Source organism: Thermobia domestica, chromosome 3, assembly GCF_964235325.1.
Source record: "Thermobia domestica chromosome 3, izTheDome1.hap1.1, whole genome shotgun sequence".
NCBI lineage: Eukaryota > Metazoa > Arthropoda > Insecta > Zygentoma > Lepismatidae > Thermobia > Thermobia domestica.
In genome coordinates this window covers 122,464,950-122,492,278 of record NC_137456.1, presented here as the reverse complement: position 1 = coordinate 122,492,278, position 27,329 = coordinate 122,464,950, and the positions used below count along the sequence as shown (strand labels likewise).

General features: G+C 34.0%; 1 protein-coding gene across 4 annotated transcripts in view; it reads left to right on the top strand.

Annotated features, from left to right (window-relative positions):
* Positions 1-27,329, top strand: part of LOC145680691 (uncharacterized) — a 172,392-nt gene that overhangs the window by 92,585 nt on the left and 52,478 nt on the right. For 2 of the 4 annotated variants that reach the window (XM_081751588.1, XM_081751591.1), the window contains one exon: positions 19,602-21,103. The exons of 1 other annotated variant lie outside the window; for it this stretch is intronic. In XM_081751588.1, the coding sequence (XP_081607714.1) occupies positions 19,602-20,754 (1,153 nt within the window). In that variant the 3' untranslated portion in view covers positions 20,755-21,103. Of the gene's footprint in view, positions 1-19,601; positions 21,104-27,329 lie in introns of those variants that run through there. One more of the 4 variants, XM_081751590.1, reaches the window with a different exon arrangement.

The window sequence follows — 27,329 nt, the reverse complement described above, 5'->3', positions numbered from 1 at the left end:
ACAATACATTTCTCGTATCATTTTTTAAAAAAAATATCGGGGTTTTATTTATTTATTTTGCTTTGTTTTTACAGCATCTCGTAGTTCAATACACTGAAGAAACAAGCTAAATATATGTAAACAATGTCTGTTTTGCGAAACATTACAGGATAAACTGTGATATTTGTATTACCATTACTTATACCCCTTTTTGGTGGTAACGCTAACAACTTTTCTTTCATATATGTTGGACACCCTCGTGGCTAAGCAGTTCGTGTACGCGTCTTTGGCGTGGAAGCCCGAGTTGGATTACCTGGGGGAGTTCATGTGGTTAGGGTTCCACGTTAAGCTGTAGTTCCACGTCTCATATATAGCCTCTCTGGTGAAAGGGATGCTAAACTGAAAATCTAATCTTTCATCTATTGAACAGCATCACAATATAATCGAGCTAAGGCGAAACGTTTTACTAAGACATTATTATCTAAGCAGATTATATTTTGCGACAGTTTCCCCAACTACGAGATCTCGTTCTGGCTCCCACAACGGATATTTTATGTACATGTATTTCTTTGCAACGCGTTATAGAATTTGTTAACGATAATTTGAGACAGGCCCGTAGGTAGGGTGTGGTCAGAGGGTGCTCACTTCCGTACGACAATCTTCAGCCTCTCTGAAACTTTCAGTTCTTTGTTGGTCACGTATAGTGTGTAAAAATTAGTGTAAACAGTGTTTCTTCTTCATTTGTAGTTCTTGTGTATTTTCCACCTGGGTCGAACAACCTTGTGGATTATTTATGCAGCTTTTAGCAACCTGAAAGTAATATTCTTCTAATAGGCGATTGAAATCAATCACACGTAAACTGCGTTGATTTTGATTTTTTTGGTCCTACAAATACTTGCCGGAAACTATAACTTTATAAACCTATACAATTTAAAACCTAAAATATTATTTAAAATGGAACTTGGAAGAACGTTAGATCTAGTTCTTGCAAATACCAATGATATTAAAATGGGACATGAACCTAGATTATTGCTGTCCGAAGATGTTCACCACCCTGTTTTGTCTTTCGACTTTCGGTACAGTAAGAAAATCCGTACTAAAAATGAACATGTGAAATGAGATAATAGCTTCCATAAAGGTAATTACGAACACTTATATAGAAAAATGACGCGCGCCAATTGGGAAATTCTGGCTAGCAGTTCTATGGTTGATAAAGCTGTTGATGCTTTTACAAGTGTGTACTACGTAAGAAAATTAATCAGAAATGTCATGTTTGGTTCACACCTAAAATAAGCAAATTAATAAAGAGCATCATAAAAAGATGAAAATAAGTGATTGAGGAGATTACTTATCACATAAAGAAATTTTGGTTATAACTATACGGGAAAATTCAAGTGTGCCTATGATAGATAGTTAAATGATTGCGAATCTAGTATTCTTGTAAATCCAAAATTCTTTTAGATTCCCGAAAAAAAGGGGGGCAGGGAACAAGAGACTTAACTTACGAAGAATGTCAATTAAATGCCAGAATAATTATTCCTAATGTATTTATACACTTTCAAGTTTCGTGTCACAAATCTGAGTATCATCTTGAGCTTTTTATCACGTCATGTTAACTCTGATCTGTTGAACCAGTTTGCATGTACTCATGTTGAAGTGGATGAAGAGTCATGAATGCTTCCAAAAGACTTAGACAACAAACCTCTTCAGGACCTGACAAAATACACCATGTATCACAAAGTTTTGCTCCCAGTCACTAAAATCTCCATTACAAGCAATATTCAACAATTTTTATTTTACAATTAGATGGAAAGGTAATGATGGAAATATTTGTCCAATTTCCAAGGCTAACGGAAATAATATTGATATAAGAAGTTACAAACCAGTAGCAATAATCATTGCATCCAACAAAATATTTGAAATTATTATTATTCAGAAAGAAAAATATTTATTCACATGTTTATTTTTCATTTATTATTTTTTACCATGCATTCTTTTTCCTAGAAAATCAACAGCAACTAATCCTGCTGCGTTCACTCAAGTGCAACAGAAATTGAAAATAAAAATAAAGTAGATATAGCCTATATAGACTTCAGTACAAACTACAGTCTCGAGTTTGATGTCAAAGTCATGATATTCTTCTTAGCAAGCTTGTGACTTTTAATTTTTCACATATCCTAAGTAAATTTCTATCATCGTATCTTCGTGAAGAAAGACATCGTGTATGCTACAGAAATATCTCGAGTTTTGAATTTGTAGTTCATGCAGGTATTCCGCAGGCTTCGAACTTAAGATCTTCGTTGGTTTTGTTATATAATAATGGTTTGCCTGATGTAAAGTTGCAAAAGCTGTTATACCCAAATGATTATAAATTTTACCGTGCCATAGTTTTAGAGAGGGACTGGATCATATCAGTTTGTCTAATGACATTAATGTACTTTGTAATTGATGTAAATAAACTACTGTTAAATCTCAGAAGTGTCTTATACAAAAAAGCAAAATACTTGGAATTTGAATACCATAACTGCAAAGACTGATCTTGGTGTGTCAATAAGATCAAATTTCTCGTTCGGTACTAATTTGAATCGGATTGTAAATAAGGTTTTCTGAAATCTCGGGTTTGTAATGAGACTGGGAAGTGAGTTCAAGAATATGCTTAAAAGTCTATGTAATTTACGCCTTAAACTAGAATAAGCGTCGATAATCCGGAAACCTAGTGCACAAAATATGTACACTATCTAGAGACAATTCAAGTGTGTGCTTTAATATACAGGGGCACATCATCGATGTGAAAAGTATGTTGCACTTCTACCAAATTATTTGTTACGTTATCTTAAAGCAAGAACAACTCATTTTCTTTTTCTTTCTTTTCTTTTAACAAACTTTCACATATGTACGGTGACGAGATAAAAAAAAAAAAAAAACTAGTTTGACAATCCACATAGATATAGTCATTGTTTTGTCGTTGTACGTGTCTCGAAGGAAGAAGTCTAGCTTCTTGAAATAACCGATTTGTATTTAATTTATTCCGATTTTAATTGATATGTTTTATCATTTAACAGAAACTGGACGTAGGGGCATCGGTTGTTTCTTGAATTCATATTTTTCAGATGACTGAATTTATCGTAGGAGGGTTTGTCCTTTCGTGAAAATAGCGGTGAAGTCCATGCAAGAAATTACTAGTACACTATATAATTACGAGCCCAAACGGGACACTTTTTAACAAAAACAGGATATTTTTCCTAACAGAATGAGATTTACTAACATTAAGAAATCGATCAGTTCCGAACAGGAAAATACACTTGCGGTTAGAAACATTTCACTAAGTATCACAACGTACGAATGTACTGGGCATATCATCTATTAGAAGAACGTGCACTTTGTACTGTACAATACTATCCAAATAAGAAGTCATGCAACAGATATGTTCGATGTGCATTGAAACAATACTTCGGATATATAACTTTAATATATAGAAGAAAGCTTTACGAGTTGTATTCTGCTAAACACTGTCAATAGGTGTACACGTGTTGTGTTCAATTTACAATTAAATGCAAACTTAAGGCTAGTCGCCCTAAAATGATCTCAGCCTTCCCCTGTGTTAGTGATCTGGCTACGGGCCTGCTTCGAGAATACTATAAACACTGTCTAGAACGACTGGCATAATGTTTTCACAACATTTGCATGTATTGACAGTTTTTGATTAGGCTGCCTGGAAGAGTAAGTTTGGCGCGTTCATCGTCACACTAGAACTGAGATCGTTTGGAGTGGAAATATAAAGGTAAGTTAGAAGATGAAATTTAAATATGTCTGTGTTAGTAGCTTAAGTGTCATAAGAGAGTCCTGTGATCTTCGATGTAAATGCATTTAAAGGTAGAACTCACCCAAATGTGGAAAAGGAAGCCCTTGTTTTTAAATAAGGGAAAGTGAACTTCCTTCAGATTCACAGGTATATGTTGGTTGTGTTTTTCTCAATTGGGAAGTCTATATTTAACCAGTTATACAATTCAAACCGTACTATTTCACTTGTATACAGAGGCGTGCAGAACAATCTCTGTATGGTTAGCATACGTGTCTTCGGCGCAGGAGACCGGGTTCGATTCCCGGAGCTCATGTGGTTCGGATTGCACGTTAAGCTGTTGGTCCACATCTCCTATAGCTTCGCTACTGAAAGAAACGGTAGACCAAATGACTGATAAAGACGAATAATTGATCAAAATAAATAAATAAATAAATAAATAAATAAATAAATAATCACTCATTCACATTACTTTAGAAGGTCATATTCTGGCAACCGTACATAAGGAATTCTAACACTTGGGCTCTAAGTGAACATCTCGATTGGCTAAAGAAAATTCACATTTGTTTGATTTAATTTAAATTGTAGTTAAAATGAAGGGATTTTCAAAGGAAAGTGGGTGACCAGCTTTTTATTTTATTTCTTTTATTTTTATATTAACAGGACTATACAACAATGTAATGAAGCATATTTATTTCGCAAACGTGAAAGTATTGCAGAGATGTTCGCTATTAAGGATACTTGCTTGAGGTCTTACTTCTAAACGAACACTAAATCATAATACATCTTGATATTAATTGAAGCATGTACCTGATGCTTTTTTGCAGGTATCGAGTAAGTAGATAAATAACGATAGATAAACTTTCTGCTTACGGATGGTTGTCAGATAAGATTCACCCAAATTTCTCAAACGAAAATGTTCATTACTCGATATGCCTGGTAAAAATTTCAAACTGGTCAATCCAAAGTTGCATGAAAGATTACCTCGGTAGAGACTAGAAATTAGGGTGTTATGTTATCATATGGTGTTTAACTATTATTCTACTTACAGATTTCTCTGTAATTCCTGACTCTTTTGACTCTCCCCTAGAGTCTTGGTCACGGAGGATAGAAACAGGAAGAAGAAGAAGAAGAAAAAACACCAAGGAATAAAATGGAACGGACTTACCAAGGGAGGAGCTGTGTTGGACGAAAACACGTTGTTAAGTAGTGGATAATCTTCAGATGGTGATTATGCCATACTGCAATATGGTGGAGTCAATTTGTGCGTTCTTTTGTTCTGTGTTGGAAGGTTGCCAGCTCATGTTATTATTTTATTTGTTAGCCAATGTTGTGAGAATTTTGTAATTGTCGCTTCCCATTCGTCACTTAACAAACCTTTTCTAGCTAAGCATTTGAATATTAATCTTACTTACTACGTAGAAACGCACTGGCTTAGTGGTAGAGCGTTCACCTCTGGTGCATAGGATCCTTGGTTCAAGTGAGCTTTGTGGTGGACAAACACCGTGTACGTGGGTTTTCTCGGGGTTTTCGCGTTTCCTCTCACTTTTTCATTCCACCACTTTATTCATTTCTCATCGTCATAGTCTCTTTTAACCTAACCGGCATAAGCGTGCAACGTAAAACAAAAATTTCATTTCATTGCATAAAAATGGTTTCGAAGTAAATCAACAAATATATAATTTAGTTAACGCAAACAACATAAAATTGCCTCAATAGACGTAGTTGACATGTACTCATCCATTCCTTTGCAATTAGTTTTTGAATCAATTAGTAACATTTTATACATTAAGAACCTAGTACTCCAGAAGTGAACAAAATTCTCAGTCTTGTTGAATGTTGCTTAAGATATAACATTTTTTCATTCGAAGGTAATATCTATCACAAAGTTGAAGGTTTGGTTATGGGGAATCCAGTATCACGATTGTTAGCTAATCTAGTAGTACTACATATGATTGAAAGTAAGATTCTGAAAGAACGAACTGATAGAGTACACTGTTATAGATGTGTTGACGACGTATTTTTCTTGTACAAGGATAATTCAGCTGGATTTTTCTTATTGAAAGAATTGAATAATATTCACAGCAATTTGAGATTCACTGTTGAGAAAGGAAAGGGAGGCACACTTATGTATTTAGATTTCAATATAAGAAAATATAACAATAAATTCATTACCAGTGTCACCACAAGTCCACAACTGATATACAGTACATACATTATAAATCTACACATTCGGCAAGTACCAAAGCAAACATTTGGAATAATTTCTTTTTTGTGCGCCATACAACTTAACCTCTTTAAAGACAGATTTACAAACACAGATTGATTACTTAATTAAGATGGGTAGTTTGAATGGGTACCCAGTTTCATTATTAAATAATTGGTATAACCAGATTAAAAGGAATTTTACGTTTCAATAAACCAGAAACCGATTTGAAAGACGAAAAGTGGGTGGGATTGCCCATCTTTTCCCAGATTGACAACTGCATTGAATATGATTTATACACAATACGGTTTTCGAACAGCCTTAAAAGCCCCCACAACACTTTAGAAAAAAAAAAAAGAAAAAAACTATCCAATTTAAGAGTTATTACACAGATTCGAATGAAAAATCGGGTGTTTATGAAATAAAATGCAGTTGTATAGGCAAAATGAAAAGAAATCGAAAAGTTCAGTCAAGGACAATATTAGATTCGAAAGCGGAAAACCCGTTGTCAGGTTTATTGAAACATTTAAAAGACACGCAACACAAGGTTGAAGATCCAAAAATTTTATTGGAAGCTAGAAATAAAGTATAGAGAGAGACTTGTTTTTGAAAATTTATTTATCCATTAAAAAAAAAAGAAGAAAAAAAAAGAGAAAGAAAGAAATTCAATTTGGACAAGGGATTCAAGGGATGGTTAAGTGACAAATAGAAAACAGTAATTAAAAAGTTCTCACAGCATTGACATAATAATAAAAATAACAACATGACCTGGCAATCTTTCAGTAAGAAACAAAAGAGCGCACAAATTGACTCCACCATATTGCAGTTTGCATAATCACCATTTGAAGATTACCGACGTAGTTGAAAACGTGTTTCCGTCCAACACAACTCTTCCTTGGTAGGTCCGTTACATTTTATTCCTTGATATTTTTATTCTTTTTCCTGTTTTTATCCTTTGTGACCAAGACTCCAGGGTAGAATCGAATGCTTGGAAGTTTAAAGGATAGTCAGAAGTTGCAGAGATCTGTAAGTGGTTTTACATTGTCTGAAGTTCTAACTTATAGGAGGAAATTAAATTTTCTTCGTTCTGTTTATTAGACGTTTTGAGTCCTGAAGTATGTTAAATAAAGCATTGGATTTACTTGCGTAGAAAATGACGGAAAAATAAAGGTACATGAAAGAAGCCAGAGATCATGTGTACAGGAGTTCCAAAGAAAGGACAGAAATGGAAGTAAAAGATTAAAAAGAAATAAAGAAGGAACAAAAAACCGAATAGGGTCGAATCGTTTGATACAGGACAAATCAGTTAAACCGGGAATGCCAAATTAGTTTTCAAATGAATTTAGAATAGTGAGAGAAATTGTTAAGAACAACGAAAACTAATTTAAATTATTAAAATAGCTAAAGACGTAGAATATGTCGAATTCATTGACATAAGACGATTAAAACTCTGCTTTGACCTATCCAACGCTATGTACAAGGCTGGATTAACCCATCTAGAGGCCCGGGGCTAGAAAAAATATGTGGCCCCTGCTGACTTCACCTAATACATTTCTGTGAAAGTACAGTAGGAAAGTTAAGTTAATATATTTCATATTTTTGGTCATATTTTATATTATGATGATGACTGTATCTTGATCAGAGTGGAGGCCCTTGTGTATATAATAGTCCAGTTTAGAGTTGGTACTAGTAAACGTGATAGCTTGTAATGAAACTTTTATGTTGCAATAGAATTGGCGAATGCACACGTCAAAACACAACAAATTGTACTTAGTTGCTGGAAAATTGGTTCGGGAAAGACAAGGCGAAATTTGGTTTTTAATATTCTGTTAGTTTACTTTCGTGTCACTTGGTTAAAATAGAGAGGTTCCTTGTTCCTCAATGTACTACTTCTTACAACACGGTTTAGCGAATTCACACGTAAGAAAATAGGAGAGTGTTTTTAAATATCTCAGTTGTACAACTGGAAATTAATTTGAAGGTGACAATCTATTGCTGCATTATGATAGCAATTATGTTTTGAGTCTAGTTCGTTGAAATTTCTATTATCACAGTAAGTCAGGAGGTGGACATCGTTATATTAGAGAATTCGCTTACTATAATTGTTAATCATAATTAAAATATATTTAAATGTAAAACAATTTAAGTAAATTAATATATGTTTGTAAATATATTTAGTGATCTAAAAGAGCATAATTATTAGACTTCCAAACTACGCCATCCATAATTGTCGGTAATCTTATCGAATGGTTTGTCGACAGGTGTCAAAGTAAAAACGGTGAGAGATATCGTGATGCGGTTTTTTGCAATCGATTCAGCGTCCCAAAAATAAATTCCACCTCCGTTAACTGAATTCAAACCGGAAGTAGTTCAAATTAGTCATTTCCGGTTTTTAGCGTTATCACTATAAAACGAAAACGATAATAGATAGCGAGAAGCTGTTTTCTGCAAACGATTCAGCGTCTCAAGGCAACGTGCTAAGACTATCCCGAACACTTGAAAAATGGAGAAACGCAAATTTCAGTTCACTTCTGTCTTCGTTTAGTTTGCTTTATTTATTTATTTATTTTTTTTTTCGTTATGTGTTATTTTGTAATATGTGTAGGTTGCACTACTAAATCAATAAATTGGAATGTACATTTTAAAGCTTGGATTCGTAATTCATTTTAGATCTGAAAAAATATGTAGAGAACTGTACATAAGAAACCTGGGAAAGAGTTTTTTCCCCTAGTTTTGGTGGAAATGTTTATTTTCAGAACTGGTTAATAGAGGTTAACGTAACCAGAAAAAATCAACAATGAAAAGGACTGAAATCCTAACCTTGAATGGTAAGCACAAACTAAGCTGCCGTAGAGTATTGGTTAGCGCTGTAGTGTAATGGTCAGGGAATCCTTCCGAATCCCAATTCGGTAGCTGGCTATTCTGATAAGGTTTTGCAGGCTTTCTTCTGTTCCGCCAGGCAAGTGCCAGTGCCACTGACTAATAATATTCCCTGGCCATTTTTTTTTTCATTCCCTTTTCTGTTATGACTAATTATTCTAGTGTAAATTGTCCTTGTGAACTATATTGAAAATTAACTAAATAAAGGATATATTCATTGAGGTGAAACTGTCTGGTTACCTGTTTATATTGCAACTTATATGTTCACTTGCTAATAGGAGCTATAGGATATACATTTGTGGGTTAAAAAATTAAGCAGTGATCTTGTTCGAGAAAGACTATTTCTTCTGTAATATATTTCAACCCTTTCTGGGGTCTTCGTAAGTAGCTTCTCTCTCACACTACTACGTATTTATTGTTTAAGGATTTTCGTTTACCAATCGAAACTTCTTTATATGTTTACCCTGTCTGTCTGGTCAGGAGATGCGAAATCTTAACTTCTTGATGGATAGTCATCAGTTTTGGTCACGAGTGGAGAGTCTACAGTTAGGAATTGAGTTCATTAGGATCTGATATGCAAATCGAAAGTGATAGGAGTCGTCTATTTCCTGTTTTCACGTTAATCACCTTATAGTAAAAACAGTCCTGCAATCAATTAAGCGTTCCGAGAATGCATTCCATGTCTAATCTTTCTACTAAAACCGAAAGTTATAGAAATATAACAGCGCTTCCAGTTTCAATATTGACAAGGGAAGTATGAATGAGCTCATATCGAAACCTACCGTAAAATTTCACTCAGAGGAAGGAAGTCCCACAGAAAGACCACACACAAAAAAACAGCTGCGTTTTCAAAGTAGAATTAACCAAAATGGCAGATTGAAATGTCGCGTATTCATGTCGACAATTGCACAATACGTTCAGTACTACCCCTTGTAAACGGCCTGTTAATAATAAAAAGTCAATAACAACAATGTGGGTACATACTATACCTAAGGGGAAGTCGTACGGTAAGGTGAACCTTGACAGCAGCCATCTTGAATTCAGGTCAAGTTTTGTAAATAAGAATAGGGCAATATGATACATGATTTTGGGGTAGAATTTAAGCAGAAAAACAATGGTAGCAATAGTATTAAGATACGTGCATTTGGTAAAAAGTTACAAGCATATTTATTGTGTATGTTTCCATGTGCACAATTCCCGAATGAAGCAGCTGTTCAAAAATAAGTTGCTCTTGAAATGTAACTCCTACTTGATAGTTCCACAATACTTTTCAATGAGGGACGAAAGAAAAGCAGAAATGAGACGATCAGAGGAAAATTGCACATACAGCATTTAACACGTTCACTGCCACGTGTATACTTAAGTATACACACGGCGTAGGTAAGTACAGGCCACGTGTATACTTAAGTATACACACACTAGGTTTCCTTCTTGGTCATGTGTGTTCCTAACTATTGACCATCCTACTTTGCCCTTAGGAGAGATATCACATGTGACCTGAGTGTCTTTTATTTTGCTGTCAGTTTATGGAATTTGTTTCCTGGGGAAGAGGGATCAAGTTTTAAATCCAATACATAATTTTCTTTTATATTGAAACCTGCTTGTTGGTACAATATCTATATGTACCATTTAAAAAGAGAAAACAGCAAGCAAAACTACCTTATAGATATATGGGTATGCTGTTTTCTTTTTACATTTTGTTTGAACAATGTATATAATGTAATGTATTTTTGCACTACAGTACATAAAACATTATTTCCTAAATTGTAATACATGGAGAAAACGCACATAAATATGATAAATGTCAAAAAATTAAAGCTTTCCTGAATTGTAATTAGATAGAAATATGAATTAGTGATTTCCTTCTCATATCTAATATCTGGTATGATCACTAATCACTAATATCTAATATGATTTCCTTCTAATATCTAATTCCTGTTATTAGAAGGAAATATGACAAGTCTAATGAATCTCATTGAAGCAGTCTCTACACATATATGGACTCTTAGGACGGGTGTCACAATAGGTCACAACTTGAGGTACACGCTTCAGTTTGCCATTTATTAGCTGACCACTTCTTCCAAACTTTTTAAACACAAAACACATCGCCCCTTTTTGGATTTTTCCCAGAACATTCTGTCAACCAAATAGTGAGAGTTCTCCTTTCTTGCCGTTGGGGTTGTTTCTTTTGGTTGGGGTTGGTGTCTTGGGGTTGCCAACGACAGGATAACTTCTTCTTTAAAATCTTTTATACTAAGAGATTTCTCTGGAATAATAGGCGAAGGTATCAAAATGAGCAAATGGAAAGACATGAGGGAAGTATTGATGCCTTCAACAAAGCACTGCACAACGGTCTGCATCCAAACAAACAGGAGAGGTGAAGGTAAAGCAAAAGCTCAATACATTGTCAACTACAATATAGGGAAGTCTTCAATGGATATATATATATAATCAAATGGCCTTGCATGATACGTTTTCTGGCGCTGTAGCAAGTGACAGAAAAATCATTATTGAATTACTGTGGGAAACAAGATTAGTACCGTAATATTCCTTTCAACAATATATTATGTCAGCAATAAAAAGGTAGTATAAAAAACAACCTACCCATAAAAACTATATTATACATTGTATCATGCTAAAGACAAAATAAAAACGTTGAATAAGAGTGAACGAAACAATATATTATCTGTGTACACTTTAGTATACACGTGGCTTGGAAAGGACTATGAACCGTCCCAGGCCATGTGTATACTAAAGTATACACGGCTGAAAACATCTCAAAACATCAAAAACAATACTGAAACAATTAAAAACTGAAAAATCAAATTAAAAATGTCATAAAAGTTAAAAAGTAAAAAAAATGAACGTTTGGCCTGAACCCACCCATAATCCGAAATTACGCTTGGCAGTCAACGTGTTAATATAACGATTTTGTTATTAGCAATTTTGGCTAAATTTTCGTATTATCTGGTCTATCTCCGCCCCTATTCAACCAATATGAACCAAATTTGCAGACTAATCTTCTACAAGTGTGTAGCTTTGCTCAACACCATTTGGAACAAATTGGGAAAATATAGAGGGTTTTTCCTATATTTTTGTATTTTACAAATTGTTGGACAACTGCTTCATTCGGGAGTTGTTCACATGGAAACATACACAATAAATATACCTGTAACTTTTTACCAAATGCACGTATCTTAATACTATTGCTACCATTGTTTTTCTGCTTAAATTCTACCCCAAAATCATGTATCATATTGCCCTATTCCTATTTACAAAGATGGCTGCTGTCAAGGTTCACCTTACCGTACGACTTCCCCTTAGGTATAGTATGTACCCACATTGTTGTTATTGACTTCTTATTATTAACAGGCCGTTTACAAGGGGTAGTACTAAACGTATTGTGCAATTGTCGACATGAATACGCAACATTTCAATCTGCCGTTTTGGTTAATTCCACTTCGAAAACGCAGCTGCTTTTTTGTGTGTGTGGTCTTTCTGTGGGACTTCCTTCCTCTGAGTGAAATTTTACGGTAGGTTTCGATATGAGCTCATTCATACTTCCCTTCTGAGAAAGTATCGCATCATACAAACCAAACTCCGTCATGTGGTGTACTCGTGACATTGTCACTTGTTTCAATTGTCAACATATAGAACATTCCTGGTTCATCAGACCACAGAATCTGCCGAAAGCTCAATAATTTTTAATGTAGCTTGTAGATCCTCACACATCATCTCACATGAACATATATTTTTGGAACTTGAACTTCAAACCACTTACATGACCATACCAGTATTGAAAAACAGTTTAGAGAAGTATGCCACTAATAACGAGAAGAAACTGTGTACATGTGTTTGAACAACTCGTTTCTTCCAACACAACGACGTATAGTGAATCTTATTTACATTAAACATTTTTCCACTTAAAAAAAAAGGAAAAAGAAAAAGAAAAAACTGAATAATTGAAAATCCATTTCAAGATCACTTAATTCTACTTATTGCGTTATTTTGTTTACAGTGATCGATATAGACATATGGCACAGACTACTGCGGACTAACCCTCATGACTTGCCGGTCAACTAGTAGAACGCGGTCGACACGTTTCCACTCTTTCTAATAATTACGTGTGTTCTATTTCGTTTACGGAATTAAAAAACAAAAGCACTACCACACTTTCCAAGTATACTTGCAATAAAATAAGAATAATGTATAGTAAGTAACTTTATATAAGAGGGTTAAAACATTTTAAACAGCAGCCTTGTTCCCACGTGAAAATAGCTTGAATTGAATTGTGTGCACCATCACAACGCTCGTATTTGTTTGTTTTTCCAAAGTGTGTGTGTGAGTTACGTCAAGGATTCATTCTTTTCTCCTTCCATTTCTCCGTCACTTGCCCACAAAAGAGTCTAGTGCTGCTAAGTTAAGAAATTTGTAAATATTATGGAAGAAGACTGCTGCTATTTGTCAAGTAACTGGAACCACTCGTTGACATTTCAGAAAGATAGGAGCAATAAAGTCACAAAAGTTCTTGTCCATGTTAAAAAATACAACTTTCTTCTCATATGTTCAATTTTGCTGATTTAATTGCAGCGCCCAACCGTCCATAAGCTTACAACACTCTTTTTCCGATGTATCAATACGGTCTTCCGCTGAAGAACAAAAGTTCCATTTTTACTCAAACACTAATACTTCAAAACATTTGTTCAGGTTTTAAAAAAAAAAGTGTTGCACAACTTTGCAAACTATACCAGTACCGCATTTGGAGGCCAGCTGCATTTGTATGATTAAGGGCAACAAATGTGAAATTGAGGATTTTTTTTTTTTTTTTTTTTCATGTTATTACCACCATTACTTCTTATATTTCTAACTTCCATTATTAACTACTAGTAGTACTATTACTACTAACCAAATGTATACTGTGTCAAAGTAAATTATAACAATATAATAAGCGTTAATGATTACAGTTATTTGTCCTGTTATTCATGTATTTTGGAGCTGCGTGAAGAATAATCATATTTCCCAGAACCGGTTTGTAGAAGCTTTCGACAGATCATTTTCTCGTTCATCTTGAAAATAAATTTCGACCATCGCAAGTTACGTTGACATTCTGTTTGTCATCTGACCATCTCTTACCACAGTAAACACTATATAGTAGTTCAATATGTGCATACTGGCTAGTATGGCGAGAATATGTTAAATATAAACTAATTATTTGCAGAGCAAAACTATATATTTCCATTAAAATTCAACACGTGTTACAGTTTCGCCAACTAACTCTGGCTTCATCAGACACTGTGAGATACAGTATTACTGTACAATCGTATATACATACAACAGCTAAGATATCTTTTTTTAATTTTAATTTTACGTGTTGAATTTTAATGAAAATATATAGTTTTGCTCAGCAAATAATTAGTTTATATTTAATTATAACCAAGCAAAGCTTCTACTTATGGAGAATATGTTGCATGGTTTTGAACAGATTTGTTCATGTACTTTCTGAAAATGTACTCATAATTTTTATATATATTTTCATTCCTATCACGGTTGATATTACAGGTTTCAAAACAGAAAAGTCATTGTTCAATTCATTAAGTGAAGACAGTGTAGTGCTGCACGGCAATACAGGCGCAGCATTGAAAAGAATGCAAACCTACCCTTTTGTTGAATGAAAATGTATTTTTTTGTAAATAACTAAGAAAAATAATCACAACATATATTGTAAGGAATAAATAATTAATTAATTAAAGGTAATTTAATATTTAAACCCGTAGACCCATGGAATACATTTCGAGCCTGGAAGATCCGCACGGTGCGAAGAGTTTTGACAACTCTAGCAAGAAGGAATTTTTGTCATCCAGCTTTTGAAATACCTTACATGTGATCGTACCTAAAATTTTATTATAATTTTCATTCGACCAATTCAGATGCTTTCATACGACTAGTTCACATGTATTACAGATAAGTTTTAATTACATTGTTCGTCCATGTTATTAACATAAGTACTTATTATTTGTTTGAGCAGTTTAGCAGAAAAACATATTTTTTTACGTTAATACGAATGAAAAGAAACATTGTTTTTTAAACAAAAGTTGATAGCAGTGCGAAAATAGCATTTAAGATCGTTAACTCTGCGACCTCGTAAAGTGATTTTTTTTAATCAAGTGATTGTAATTTCAGGATTACCACTTCTATATTTCCTTTCAAAGGAATCTGGAACAATGCATAAGATTTAAACCCAAGACCAATAATAAGTACACTAAAATTTTTCGTTCCCATTTTATAAATTTGATATTGAGTAATAACAGACCGTGGACTTTCTGTTGAAATATTTATTCATGAATTATCATTCAGAATCTTTTTAGTTTTGTGTAAAGACTTCGTCAGAAAAATATTCACCCTTTCAGTACATCAACTTTCCTGTGTTTTTGCAAAATTGATTATGTCATAATGTAGGGTTAGTAATTAAGTAATTTATGAAATATAAACAAAATCATTACGGGGAAAAATGAGGAAGTGAATAATTCGAACAAAATCCATTCTTACAAGTAAGCTATCGTTTCTAGAATTAATAATGAGGCTACCGTATTGTAGAATTGGTAATTTAATATTTTATATATGAAATATGCACAAAATAGCTTGAGCTTAAGATTACTATAAGACAGACTTAATTACAAAAAAAGATTTATATAATATATATATCGATAAATTTCTTAATGGGATAGCGAAAAGTATAGTTCATACAACTAAACTTTTACAACACCGATTACGGAAATACGAAGTTCCTTTCCTTCGCGCTTAGAATTGGATATGTTTATTTCTTCAAAAAGTAAATGTTACAATAATATTAATATTAACGATTATAGAGCTCCCCCGTGGCTAAGCAGTTAGCATACGCGACATTGGCGTGGGAAACTCGGGTTCTATTCCCAGTTGGAGCTCATGTAGTTCGAATTCCACGTAAGCTGTAAGTTCACATCTCATATAGCCTCGCTGCTGAAAGGAACGCTAAACTCAAAATAAAATTAACGGTTATAAAAATATTTATCACAAATCAGTAGTCTCCATCCTCCAAGAAGAGGACATTTTCCCATTTTTCTGAAACCTTGCGTAATTTTTAGTGTCCGAAACAGAGGACATGTCTGCGTAAAAGAGGACGATTAAAAATCCTACTGAGTTGTATTTAACAAATTTGTCCAAACAAAACATCTCACTACTAAATTTCCTTCTGATATTCCCTTACTTTTTCCCTAATGAAATATAAAGTCATCGTAAACCTTTTTCAAAAAGTGTCCAAAAAATGAATTTACACCCGCCAGTAAAGCACTCTTTCTGTGTATTTCCGTAGAAGTGTAATTATGTCCATGTACAGAGTTCTAATAACTAACTAACTCACTCACTCACTCTATGGCCTATAGAACCCGGAGGTTCAATGCCGCGTTCACAAAAGCTCTCCACTGACTTCTAGCCTTAGCCAATTGGATCCAGTTTCTACTTTGTATTCCTATCTCTGCGAGATCCATCTTAATATTGTCCTTCCATCTGAGCCTAGGTCTTCTAGTTCAGTCTTATCTACACAGAGTTCTAATGAAACATTTAATCATGAAATATGAAGAATCGTCATGATGTCGTTTTCGAGAAAATCGTCCGAACTGAAGTCACTCTAAATTACCCTTTCTAATTTTGTGAGATCAGCGAATTGTCATATTTTGAAGTGGTTTTTGTTCCTCAGTCATTTTTTTAAAAAGAAACAATCTCATAGCAGAGGCCACACCCAAAATAAACCCTGTTGCATTCATGAGAGAAAATAATTATATCAATTGGTAGAATTTTAATAAAACATTTATGTATGGAATATGAATAAATTCACGTGATCCATTTTGGAGTAAATCGAACAAACTCACCTGGTGTTGCCTTGTGGATTTTCGAAGAGAAATGACACGTCATGTTGTAGAATTATTACGAAATTTGTCAGTGAAATAAGAGAAAATTGTTTATGGAGTCGTTTACGAGAAAATCTCGGAGGTAATTTGATTTTCATATTACACCATCTGTATTTCGATTTTAGTGGAAACATTCAGAAAACCTTCTGTGGGAAATGTCATAAAAACTTTGACGTTTAAAATTTGTTCTTAATATCTACGGAGTAAGGCTTCTAAAAATCCTTCGTACACTAACGGACGAACAGGTAGCTGAGCGAAAAAAAAAAAGTTTGGAACGAAGGGATTCTGAAATTTGCAATTCCCATTGAAATCTCCTTTTGCCTCGGTACCACAAGACTTGTCTTCAGTACTGTATCCTCGAAAGTAAAGAAATATTTTGTAAATTTGTTGTCACACCACGCACAAGTCGAAATTTTCAACTATAAACATTATTACATATAACTCCGAATGGTAAGCTTTTTATATTTCCATTTATTTCCCACATTATTACAATCTATGAACGTGTGCTGCTAAGTTCGTGCGCTTCATTTGATATATAAAAGTATTAGCAATACTATAGTCAATTGCACGTATATCATCTAAAACTTTATATAATCACATTGTTTCATTAAAAATGAAGTAAAGAGAATAATTCCCACAGTAAGATTTGTACTTAAGTTCGTGAGCTGTATTCGTAACTAGTGTTGTGAAGGCCTGGAAAAAAAAAAAAAAAAAAAAACCTATCACGGGAAAAATACGTTTCATTTTGGACATAAAAGGCTTCAAAACTGTCTCCAACTAACTTAGAGATCCCAAAAACTACGAATTCGACACTAACATTGGCCATTTTCAATTATTTTTACATATCTCGCTGAGGAGTACTAATGGGGTCTGAATTTAAACGGCATCGGAACTGGTACTGTTTATCTCAGTAATCCCGAAAATTATAGATTCGACACTGTAATGTTGGGTATTTTCGATCATTTTTATATGTCCCCCTTCCTCCACCCTTGAGTTCCGGGGCTGAATTTAGATTTAAACAGCACCGGAAGTATTACTGTTCATTTCAGCGACCCCGAAAACTATGAATTCGACACAAATATCGGTCATTTTCGATATATCTACCTCTCCTCTATATATCTTCCCCAAGCTGAACCTTCAAAGAGAAGTGATAAAAACCATTCCAGGTTCAAACCTCATCTATGTTAAAAATTTTATCAAGGTCGTTCGGGTAGTTCAAGAGATTGCAAACATCAGTCATTTTCATCTTTATATATGTAATAGATATACATAGATAGATAATTTGTCGCATTAGAAAACAGGTATTAGAATAATAAATAATAGTAATTACATGTTTTAGTGCACGAGTATTAGTGAAATTTACTGCTCTACCTTTAAAGAAGTAATTTGGTTAAAATTAACAAAACTTCACTACATCAAAGAGCATGTTAAGAACTATTTCATTCAAGATCCTTATTTGTTGCAACAGAAAAGCTCCGTTATGGTAAACTTATAACTATTCTGTCAAGCCTTGTTTTCATATTGTCAAACTACACAACAACAATGGAAGAGAAGGGGTGGAAGTCTGATGAAGAGAGAGTTAGTGTGTCGAAACTGTAACATGATTGTGTGTGCTATATTATCACATAGCCTTGTGTAGTTTGACAATATGGTAGCCTTGTATGTAACTGTAAAAGTTCCGTGATTAATGCACAATTACGAATGAACGACTAAAAAGTACATAAAGGAAATAAGTGTAGACTATTAATTTTCAAGAGTGATTGCAACAGTTTTATTTTCGAGTATTTTTTTTTTTAATCGCAATATTGAAATTTTTCAACTTACATTTTTCACGCGTTCGAAGAATAAAACGGTTCCATTACTGCTAAAATTAACCTCCTTATAAAGATTTTTTCCCCCAATATTTCCACTTTTTCTGGAAAGAAACCGGAAATCCTGCTGGTTTTTTTTTTTTTTTTTTTTTTTTTTTTTTTTTTTTACCAAATGCTCCAAATTCCGGGAATTTTACAATACTATTCGTAATTTCTTACGACTAGTCTAATCGAGAGAGTCTACTTTTCTTTTTTATGTGGAAAGATATTAAGTGGAGCAGAATTGACGGCATTTTTCATGTAAATACCATGTTTATGATTTATCGTGGCTTATATATAAAATAATATGGCATAGAGATCTGTGTATTTTTGTTATGTAAGTTGTAATTTTTAATGAAATATAGAAGCAAATTATTTGAATTCTACTGGGATAACCCTCATAATAAGATGTCAGAAAGATAAGAGTTAATAACCACATAAATCTTAAATCATGTATGGAAGTGAATGTCTGGGTAATGTAGTCATTATTACAGACTTCATATACCTAATCATAATTTCTCTATATTCCTTTTACTCCAGCTTTCCAGATTCTAAGTTTTACATTGGTTCGGTTTAAATTCACTATTAAATGTGAGTGTAGTTCGAAAAGAGATTGTGCGTGAGCTGAACTTAAAAATGTTATTAATTGCACAACATGAACATTTTTTTAACGCTGTTTATACCGTAATTTTGGCAGTAAACTTCTGATTAATTTACTAATCGTTGCTTATTTATTGACAACAAAGAGTTCTAGTGTGGTAACTTTGTGGATGTGAAACTATAAGATAGGCCCTTGCGAACGAAGCATATTAGGGATACTTGTTCTTGCGTAGTTTTTTCCTTCACGTGTATGTTCAGGACGTACATTGTGTGTTTATAATTGTACAGTGTGACTTCGAAATTATACTCATTGATTTTTAATAGGTATTTCCTTTTGTTTTCAGAAAGAAACGTGTGTTATCAACGAATTGTGTTGAGACCTTTAATGCTTCCAAGAATTCTGAAGAAATTAAGAGAAAGTTTTCGTTACCAAGAGTGGTGCTGGTTAGATGTGATGATATTTCTGCTCGCAAGCTAAGCAATTATGGACTCAAGAAACATAAAAAACAACCATCAATAAAATTAAAACGTAAAGTTCCCAAAAATAAGCGTTATGTGTGTGGTACATGTAAGAAATCATTTGGTAATAGAATTCTATTCAACACTCACTGCAGAAAACATTCTGGTGGTGGTGGTGATAGTGATAGTGAAAAACCATACGCATGTCGAGTATGCAAAAAGGCTTTTAGCCACCAGGCTTTCCGTGATGTTCACGAGAGAGTACACACTGGCGAAAGACCATTCGTATGTCCAAAATGTGATAAGTCATTCTCTCAACAGGGTAACCTGTATCTTCATCTCAGAATACACAATAGTAAAAAGCCATATGCATGTCCCATCTGTAAATGGCAATTTACACAGAAAGCAAATATGCAAAAACACTTTAGGGTTCACTCTGCTAACCGATCTGTTCGTCAGAGGTTTCACATAAGTAAGAGACTTTTCTCAAAACATAGATCTCTTTCTAATCATTCTCAAGGAAATACAAACAATGGTAGCGAACCTGTTGGTATGTCGTCTTATACTATTCCTTATATATGCGGAATGTGCGGTAATAGATTTTCAGAATCTACTCATCTTTATGCGCACATGAAAATTCATCATAATAACCAGAAAGTTAGTACAAATAATGAAATGTGTCTGGAACAACAGCGTCTTGTTAAGCATTGTAGTGTCTCGTTGCTAATGAGTAATTCAGTTCAAGAAGAGGGAAAGCCGAAGGATCACAAGCAAGAAATGCCCAACAAATTACTGTCAACGAAACAAGGAAATGTGAGTGATATAAATGATGATACACAAGATTGTATCTTGGGTAAAACTAAATCTGAGATCCATAACGAGAAAGGTTCTTCAAACTCTAATGAAATATTAGCAGAAGATAATATTTCTAACCGTTCAACTGTTAGGTCACAGAAATCTATGAGATCGTGTCTTCTATGTAGCAAAGCATTTGAATATGAAGATGATCTTGTGAAACATTTCGAAGTTCATATTTAAAATAAAATTGACTTTATTGCTTTGGATGAAATCTTCCGTGAATTTTAAAGTCTTCTATCGTGTATGTTAAAATAAATTCATAGTTCCTTTTTTCTTAAAATGTAGATGTATTTTCACATTGATAGAAAAACAAATTTTGAAAACATTTTAAAAAGAAAAGTTATTATTTTCAGTAAACTCTTGTAGTACTTGTTCAACCAGACTTTAAGTGTACTGAAAAATATAGTTTATTTTCAGGATATCTTAAGTTTGAATGAAGAATATGTGTTTAATAAAACAAAGATTTGTACACACCACTATACTTTCGTATGCCGATGTTTTTTTGAAAATAAATATAATGCATACTGTATGTTGAGTTTGTATATTATATGTAACTCACCTTTATTTAGTTGGTGGTTAATAAATGAAATTTATTTATTTAAAAATATGTAATAATGCGGTAGTAAGTTCTTTAGAATTGGTTTGTAACGCGAACGTTTTTAGTTTGTCACTTATTTAATATATGTGTTCTTCCGAATAAAGGTTATGCTCATTATATGTATAGTTTTTGCAGAGTAGCATTTCTTAAACTGTAATCCCCGAAGTCTGTGCATATAAAATCACACAGAATAGCTGAAAATCTTAGAGTAAGCAGGCGTCTTTCATTTTCACCTTCAGGGCCTACATTTTATGAAATTTGTTGCTCTGTCTGCTATATAAAATATTCTTAGTAACCTTTAATTATTAGAAGAACCTAATACGTATTTTCTTTAATTAATACCAAATTGAAATTAAGGGAATTTTAATTAATACTACTTTTAATTAATGTTACTATGCTGGTATTAACGTATGTTTAAAATAAGGTAAATTTGCTTACAAGGGAACACGAGTATTGGGTTCCGTAGTTCATTCTGACTAATAGCAGTCGCTTGAAAAAAATTGATAAACGCTGTCGTAGAGGATTTAATACTATGATCCACATATAAATTTTAATAAAACTTTGAAAAGAAACAGTAAGTATGAATTTCTTCTGTGTTTATTAAGTTCCTAGAAATGGAAATTATGGTTTTTGATTCTGTTTAATTGGCATCAGTATCTGAATCTTTTTAAATATCAAGATGTCAAAGCTGCATACGTTGAATTGTTACAAAATATATCGGGTAGTCTAAAAATATGTTGAGTCTTTTGCACACGAGATGGCTTTAATGCCCAAATCTCAGGATATTTGAGTCGCAGCGGTTCAGGCCTAACTTCGTTTGACAGTTGAAGCTAGTACATGTGCAGAAGTGGTTGAATTCTTACAATCACACAGAAAGTATTGTGCTGTGAAGGTGAATGAACTTCCCACTAAACTGTACACCATTAGAGTATCATCTACAAAACGGCAGTGCCTGATATATACGAAGAGTTATTCCTTGAGAATTTCAGTGTGAAGTTGGACCATAATGTTGGTCAAGAGATAAAGGACTTTCCGTAGCAAGTCCCTCTGTTTGGCTGTTAATTATGTCTTCAAATTTGAAATAGTTATTGGAAATATACAATTCCAGAGTGAAAGTGTGCCAGGTGATTGTACTGTGTGAAAGTGAAGGAATGGGGTATTAGTTTGGTAATATTTATAAGAGGACAAAACCAGTAGAAAATTATTGAATGCATCATGTTAATCACTTTAGCTATAGTCTCAGGGTGACAACCGTTTTAATGCATCTGCACTATTCAGGAAACTTTTAACAAATCTGGAAATGCTTCATACTAGTCACCTCAAAGTTCAAAAATTCGTGAGTGTAGCTTTTGTCATTAGTAATATCGAGGTATTGTTACATATTTTTATGACTAGAAACAACTTTTTCTCGTTTTGATAGCGATACACCACAACGATGGATGCCATATGATGTGATTTGTGTATATGTACTTTAAAACACGCCGCTGAGAAGGATGGGAGTTCTTATTGACAATTTCGGCAGTTAGTAAATGATAGACAATTACTAAAATTAGCCCAAGTAAATATTTGTAATTATACGTCAACTGAATTCCTTAAATGGATATGTAACAATGTTCCCTACCTGAAACGACACTTGTCACGGAGTCCTCCGAGAGTGCATAGCGTCTAAAAGAACTCCAAAATCTCTGTACAGCACTAATGGATTTTGGACATGTATATTTGTTCTATATCTTATTTTCATATTCAACAAAATCTATGAAATAAAAAAGAAAAATAAATAAATAAATAAATAAACTTTGAATGGTCATATTTAAAATTTCAATCATAAATTACTAACGATAAATTGCTTCCCATATCATGCTGAATGAACTTCCATAGACTCCGAGGCCTAGACTACAGCTAGGGACTTGCTAATGTTTATTAATATCTATATTTATATAGAAATTCCTTAGGAAGTGCTCCTAACATTAGAGAAGATCCATGCTATATACGCTTGGGTAATGTACGCAGTTTTACTAAAATTGTAAAAATATGGGTGTGGACTTCACGCGGATTGTTAAAAAAAAAATCGATATAAACTTAACTTTGAGCCCTCTATATAATACCGGTTATTTTTCTTTTTTACAACCGTCCCCGCTGGTCTAGTGATAACGCGTGCCCTTTTGGTACACTTTCGTTCACAAAAACCTAGAATCCATTTCAGAGACTAAGTCCGAAAAAGTGAGCCTAGATCCATCACAATTCGCACAGATCTGTACAGAGGGATTGCTCTTTTCTTAGACACTAACTGGAACCAGTATATGTGCTGACGGTAGTAGAGCGTGATAAGACATTTGAGTCTTTGTAAGAACTTGCGAAACGTGAAGTTCTTATAAGTTTCACAAAAAGGAAGGGGTTTCATTATTTTATTTATTATTTTTATATTGGTATATAATTATTTATTACTTATTATTCCGTATACCAGATCTCCGAAAGTATTAGGCGTAGAACTTTGAAGTTCATTGGATTGCTCTCCATGAACTACACTGAAAATAAAACAAATTTTACGAAATGCATCCCCGAAGGGGAAAATAAAAGTATTAAGAATGTGTTGCTATTCATAACATCTTCGAAACTGTTGGGAATAGAAACAAATTTTTTACAAATATTTCCAGTAAATAGTTTGATGTGGCCCAATTGGGAATGGGCTGTTGAATGCAGGTGTCGCTGTTTATCAGATCTTCGAAAGTTGTAAAGGTAGAAGGTTCTTTAGAAATGTTCTTCTTGTACCCCAGCCTGAGAACAACACTAAATTCTACGATATGCGATCCCTACTGGGACGACAGGTGTCTTGAAAATATTTTCATCGTTTATCAAAGTTCCGATAGTGTTAGGCATATTAAATTATGTGTTATGTCCTGATTTGTATGTAATTACATATTTTTTCCTTCATATGTAGGTTCGTCAAATCCTTAAATGTTTGTGATTCACACCTGTAGGACTTCAACTCAAGTTTCATATTACATATTTTTACATATTTTGACCAATATTACATATTTCTATGGTTTCTACATTTTTTTTTTTTTTTTTTTACATAAATCTGTCAAAATTTTGCGTTTACTGAAATTTTAATTTAAAATAAAAAAATAAACTCCAACTGTGCAAGGCTTGCATCTAGATTCAATTTTGTCATGTCTACCTTTCGTGTCTTTACCGAAAGAGAAATATCTCTCTCTCTCTTTTTTTTTTTTTTTTTATTTGTCAAACCATTTTTCGCAGAATTTTCGCCGATTACAAAAGAAATATAAGAAGAAACAAGTAAAAATCCTCCTTCCGGGGTACATTAGCAGCGCTGGAGGAAGACAGATCACGTGCCTGACAGGCGACTGGCCAGGAAATTCCTAAAATGAAGTCTATTTGGTTGTTATCGGAGGTCGGACGGGAAAAAAGATGAAATCAAATCCTGTTAAAACTGTATGCTAGTGTGCTTCCAGAAATTTACTGCAAGAGTTCGTTCCAAGAAGCCGGCGACAATGGCAATATCATAGCAGGTAACCTAAGCTTTCAAAGAACTTCGCTTGTTCAACTGAATGACAGGAGGACCGTACTCTAGTATTGCAGTTGCAAAACGCACGTGTTCTGTATTGACCGTCGAAGTTAGAAATGGCTTCGGTTGCCTCAACTTTATCCGCGAAATTGCGGCCGTGGGTAACTATCGATAATGCGTTTACTACGGACGGTAAAGTGGTGTTGTCAAGTGTGTGATTTAAAAAAAAAAAAAAATGGATGTTCAATGAATTCTCAGAACAACATGTACGAAGTGCACTCCATGCAAGAAATAGAAATTTGCGAACTGCAAAAAAACAAATACTCTTGACACAAATGCATCGAGATACTTCATTGAGTAAGTTTTTCAAAAACTTGTTTCAAGCAATGATAGCAGAAAACATTCCTTGGAACAAAGTTCAAGTGCCAAAATACCGTGCTTTTCTGGAGAAGTACTGCGGGCGTCGAATTCCTGACGAATTCACCCTTCGAAAGTGTTACCTGGAAGTTTGTTATAGGGAAGCTATAGATACCATTAGGGCAGAAATAGGTAGTTCATATATTTGGATTTCTGTGGACGAAACAACAGACGTTTTGGGACGTTATGTAGCAAATTTAGTGATTGGAAAGTTAAGTGAAAATGCTTCATCTAAATCCAAGTGAAAATGCTTCATCTAAATCCTATCTTATTGCGAGTAAATTGCTGGAACGCACGAATCATTCCACGATTGCTCGTTTTGTAAACGATGGTCTTAAAGTGTTGTGGCCGGTAGGAATTCAGGAAGAAAAAGTCCTTGTTCTCTATACAGACAGTGCAGCGTACATGTTAAAAACGGCTAGAGCACTTAGTTTTTTTACCCTCACTTAATTCATTTCACCTGTATGACCCATGCTCTTCAGTGTATTGCTGAAGAGGTGAGAGACAGCTTCTGCGATGTAAATCAACTAGTTTCTTTCACAAAAAAATGTTTGTTAAGGCGCCACAACGTGTTCAAGTTTATAGAGATCAACTGCCAGACGTGCCACTTCCTTCGGAGCCTGTGCTAACGCGATGGGGCACTTGGATACAGGCAGTACATTTCTACAATGAACCTTTTCAAAAAATTAAACCTGTTGTTCATTCATTTCCATCGGAGTCTGCTGTGTCAGTTGGCATTGCTCAGAAACTGTTTAATTACTCAGAAGTAGCGTGTGATATCGCATACATAGATAGGAGAAAAAGTTCGAAAGAAACTAAATGCAGTGCTGGAAAGAAACCCGGGCTACCACAGCCTATTGGCAGAGTGTGTGAGATTCTCAGTGGTAAAACAAGACCCCACCCTGAAGATATTTCCCCCAACTACATCCCCCTGTTGAAATACGCTCTTGTTACCTCATGTGATGTGGAGAGATCATTCTCTGCATACAAGAATATTTTATCCGATCTCCGACAAAATTTTACTTCTGATCATTTGGAAATGTACATTGTTACCCACTGTGCAACAACACATAGTTGAACTGCAGGCACATCTTTTGTAAGTACTTTATTTCAAATTAAAAATGTCCATGAGAGGAAATACTCTTTAATCTTAGTTCAGCTGGTATTGTTTAAAGATATAGGACTGCTTTTCCGTGCATGAAATAAATATATATAAAACAATACATTTCGTCTTAAGTTACTTTTAGTTTTTAAATTTGTATATTGCGTATAATCGATTTCAAGATTGGGCCGTGGCGACGGATGCGCATTTAGTGTGGAGGTTCTAGATTTGAAACGGGAGCACACCACATGAGATTTCTGACGTACAAATGCCGTATGCATTGCTTTTCTCGGGGCTTTTTTTTTCTCTCTAGCCGATTCACATCTTCCTTCATTCGCGTCTGATTTTTATTATCCTGCAATCAGTCATGTCAGTGACGTACGGCTGTCTCAGCTGTTCAAGCATTTCACTTCATTGGGGGACTTGCATTAAGCGGGATAAAGTGTAGCATTAAGCGGGATAAAGTGTAGTAGATTTTCCTTTTTATTTTCATAATTCGTTTAAATATTGCATACGCGTGTTAATATTACGTTTTCATAAATATGTAACATATGTAATATTACATATTCTTATATAATATTACATATTTCTTACATTTTTAAGTGATTTTTGTTACATATTTATGTACCTATTAAGGGGGTTGATATTACATAAAAATCCGGACTCTAATTATGTGTAATTTTTCTTGAACCCTAGGCTGAGAATAAACCAGTTTTGCGAAACACAACTTCCTCGTGCGGAAAGAAGAAGAAATTTGGAATTTCTTTTTGCTATTTACTAGATCTGAGAAAGTAAGCCTCAAATTGTTGATCTCAAAACTAATGATAATGATGATAATGAGCTTAACGAAATGCATTTCCTACTGCGAAGAGGGAATCCCTACGACCTTTCCCAGAACTCTTGTTTTTGGGTATAGGCTAGCTAGTATAAGAAAAGCTGGCTTTGAGAAAGAAAAGGGTGCAATGAACAGCTCCGTGATTCATTCCAATGAAGATTTTTTTTTTAAGTTATAGATTTATTCAATGTTGTATAGATATCTATGTTGAAGCTGTTTTAATGTGTCTAGATGATATGGAAGAAGGTCTGAATCTTCGTAAATATATATAGTATTT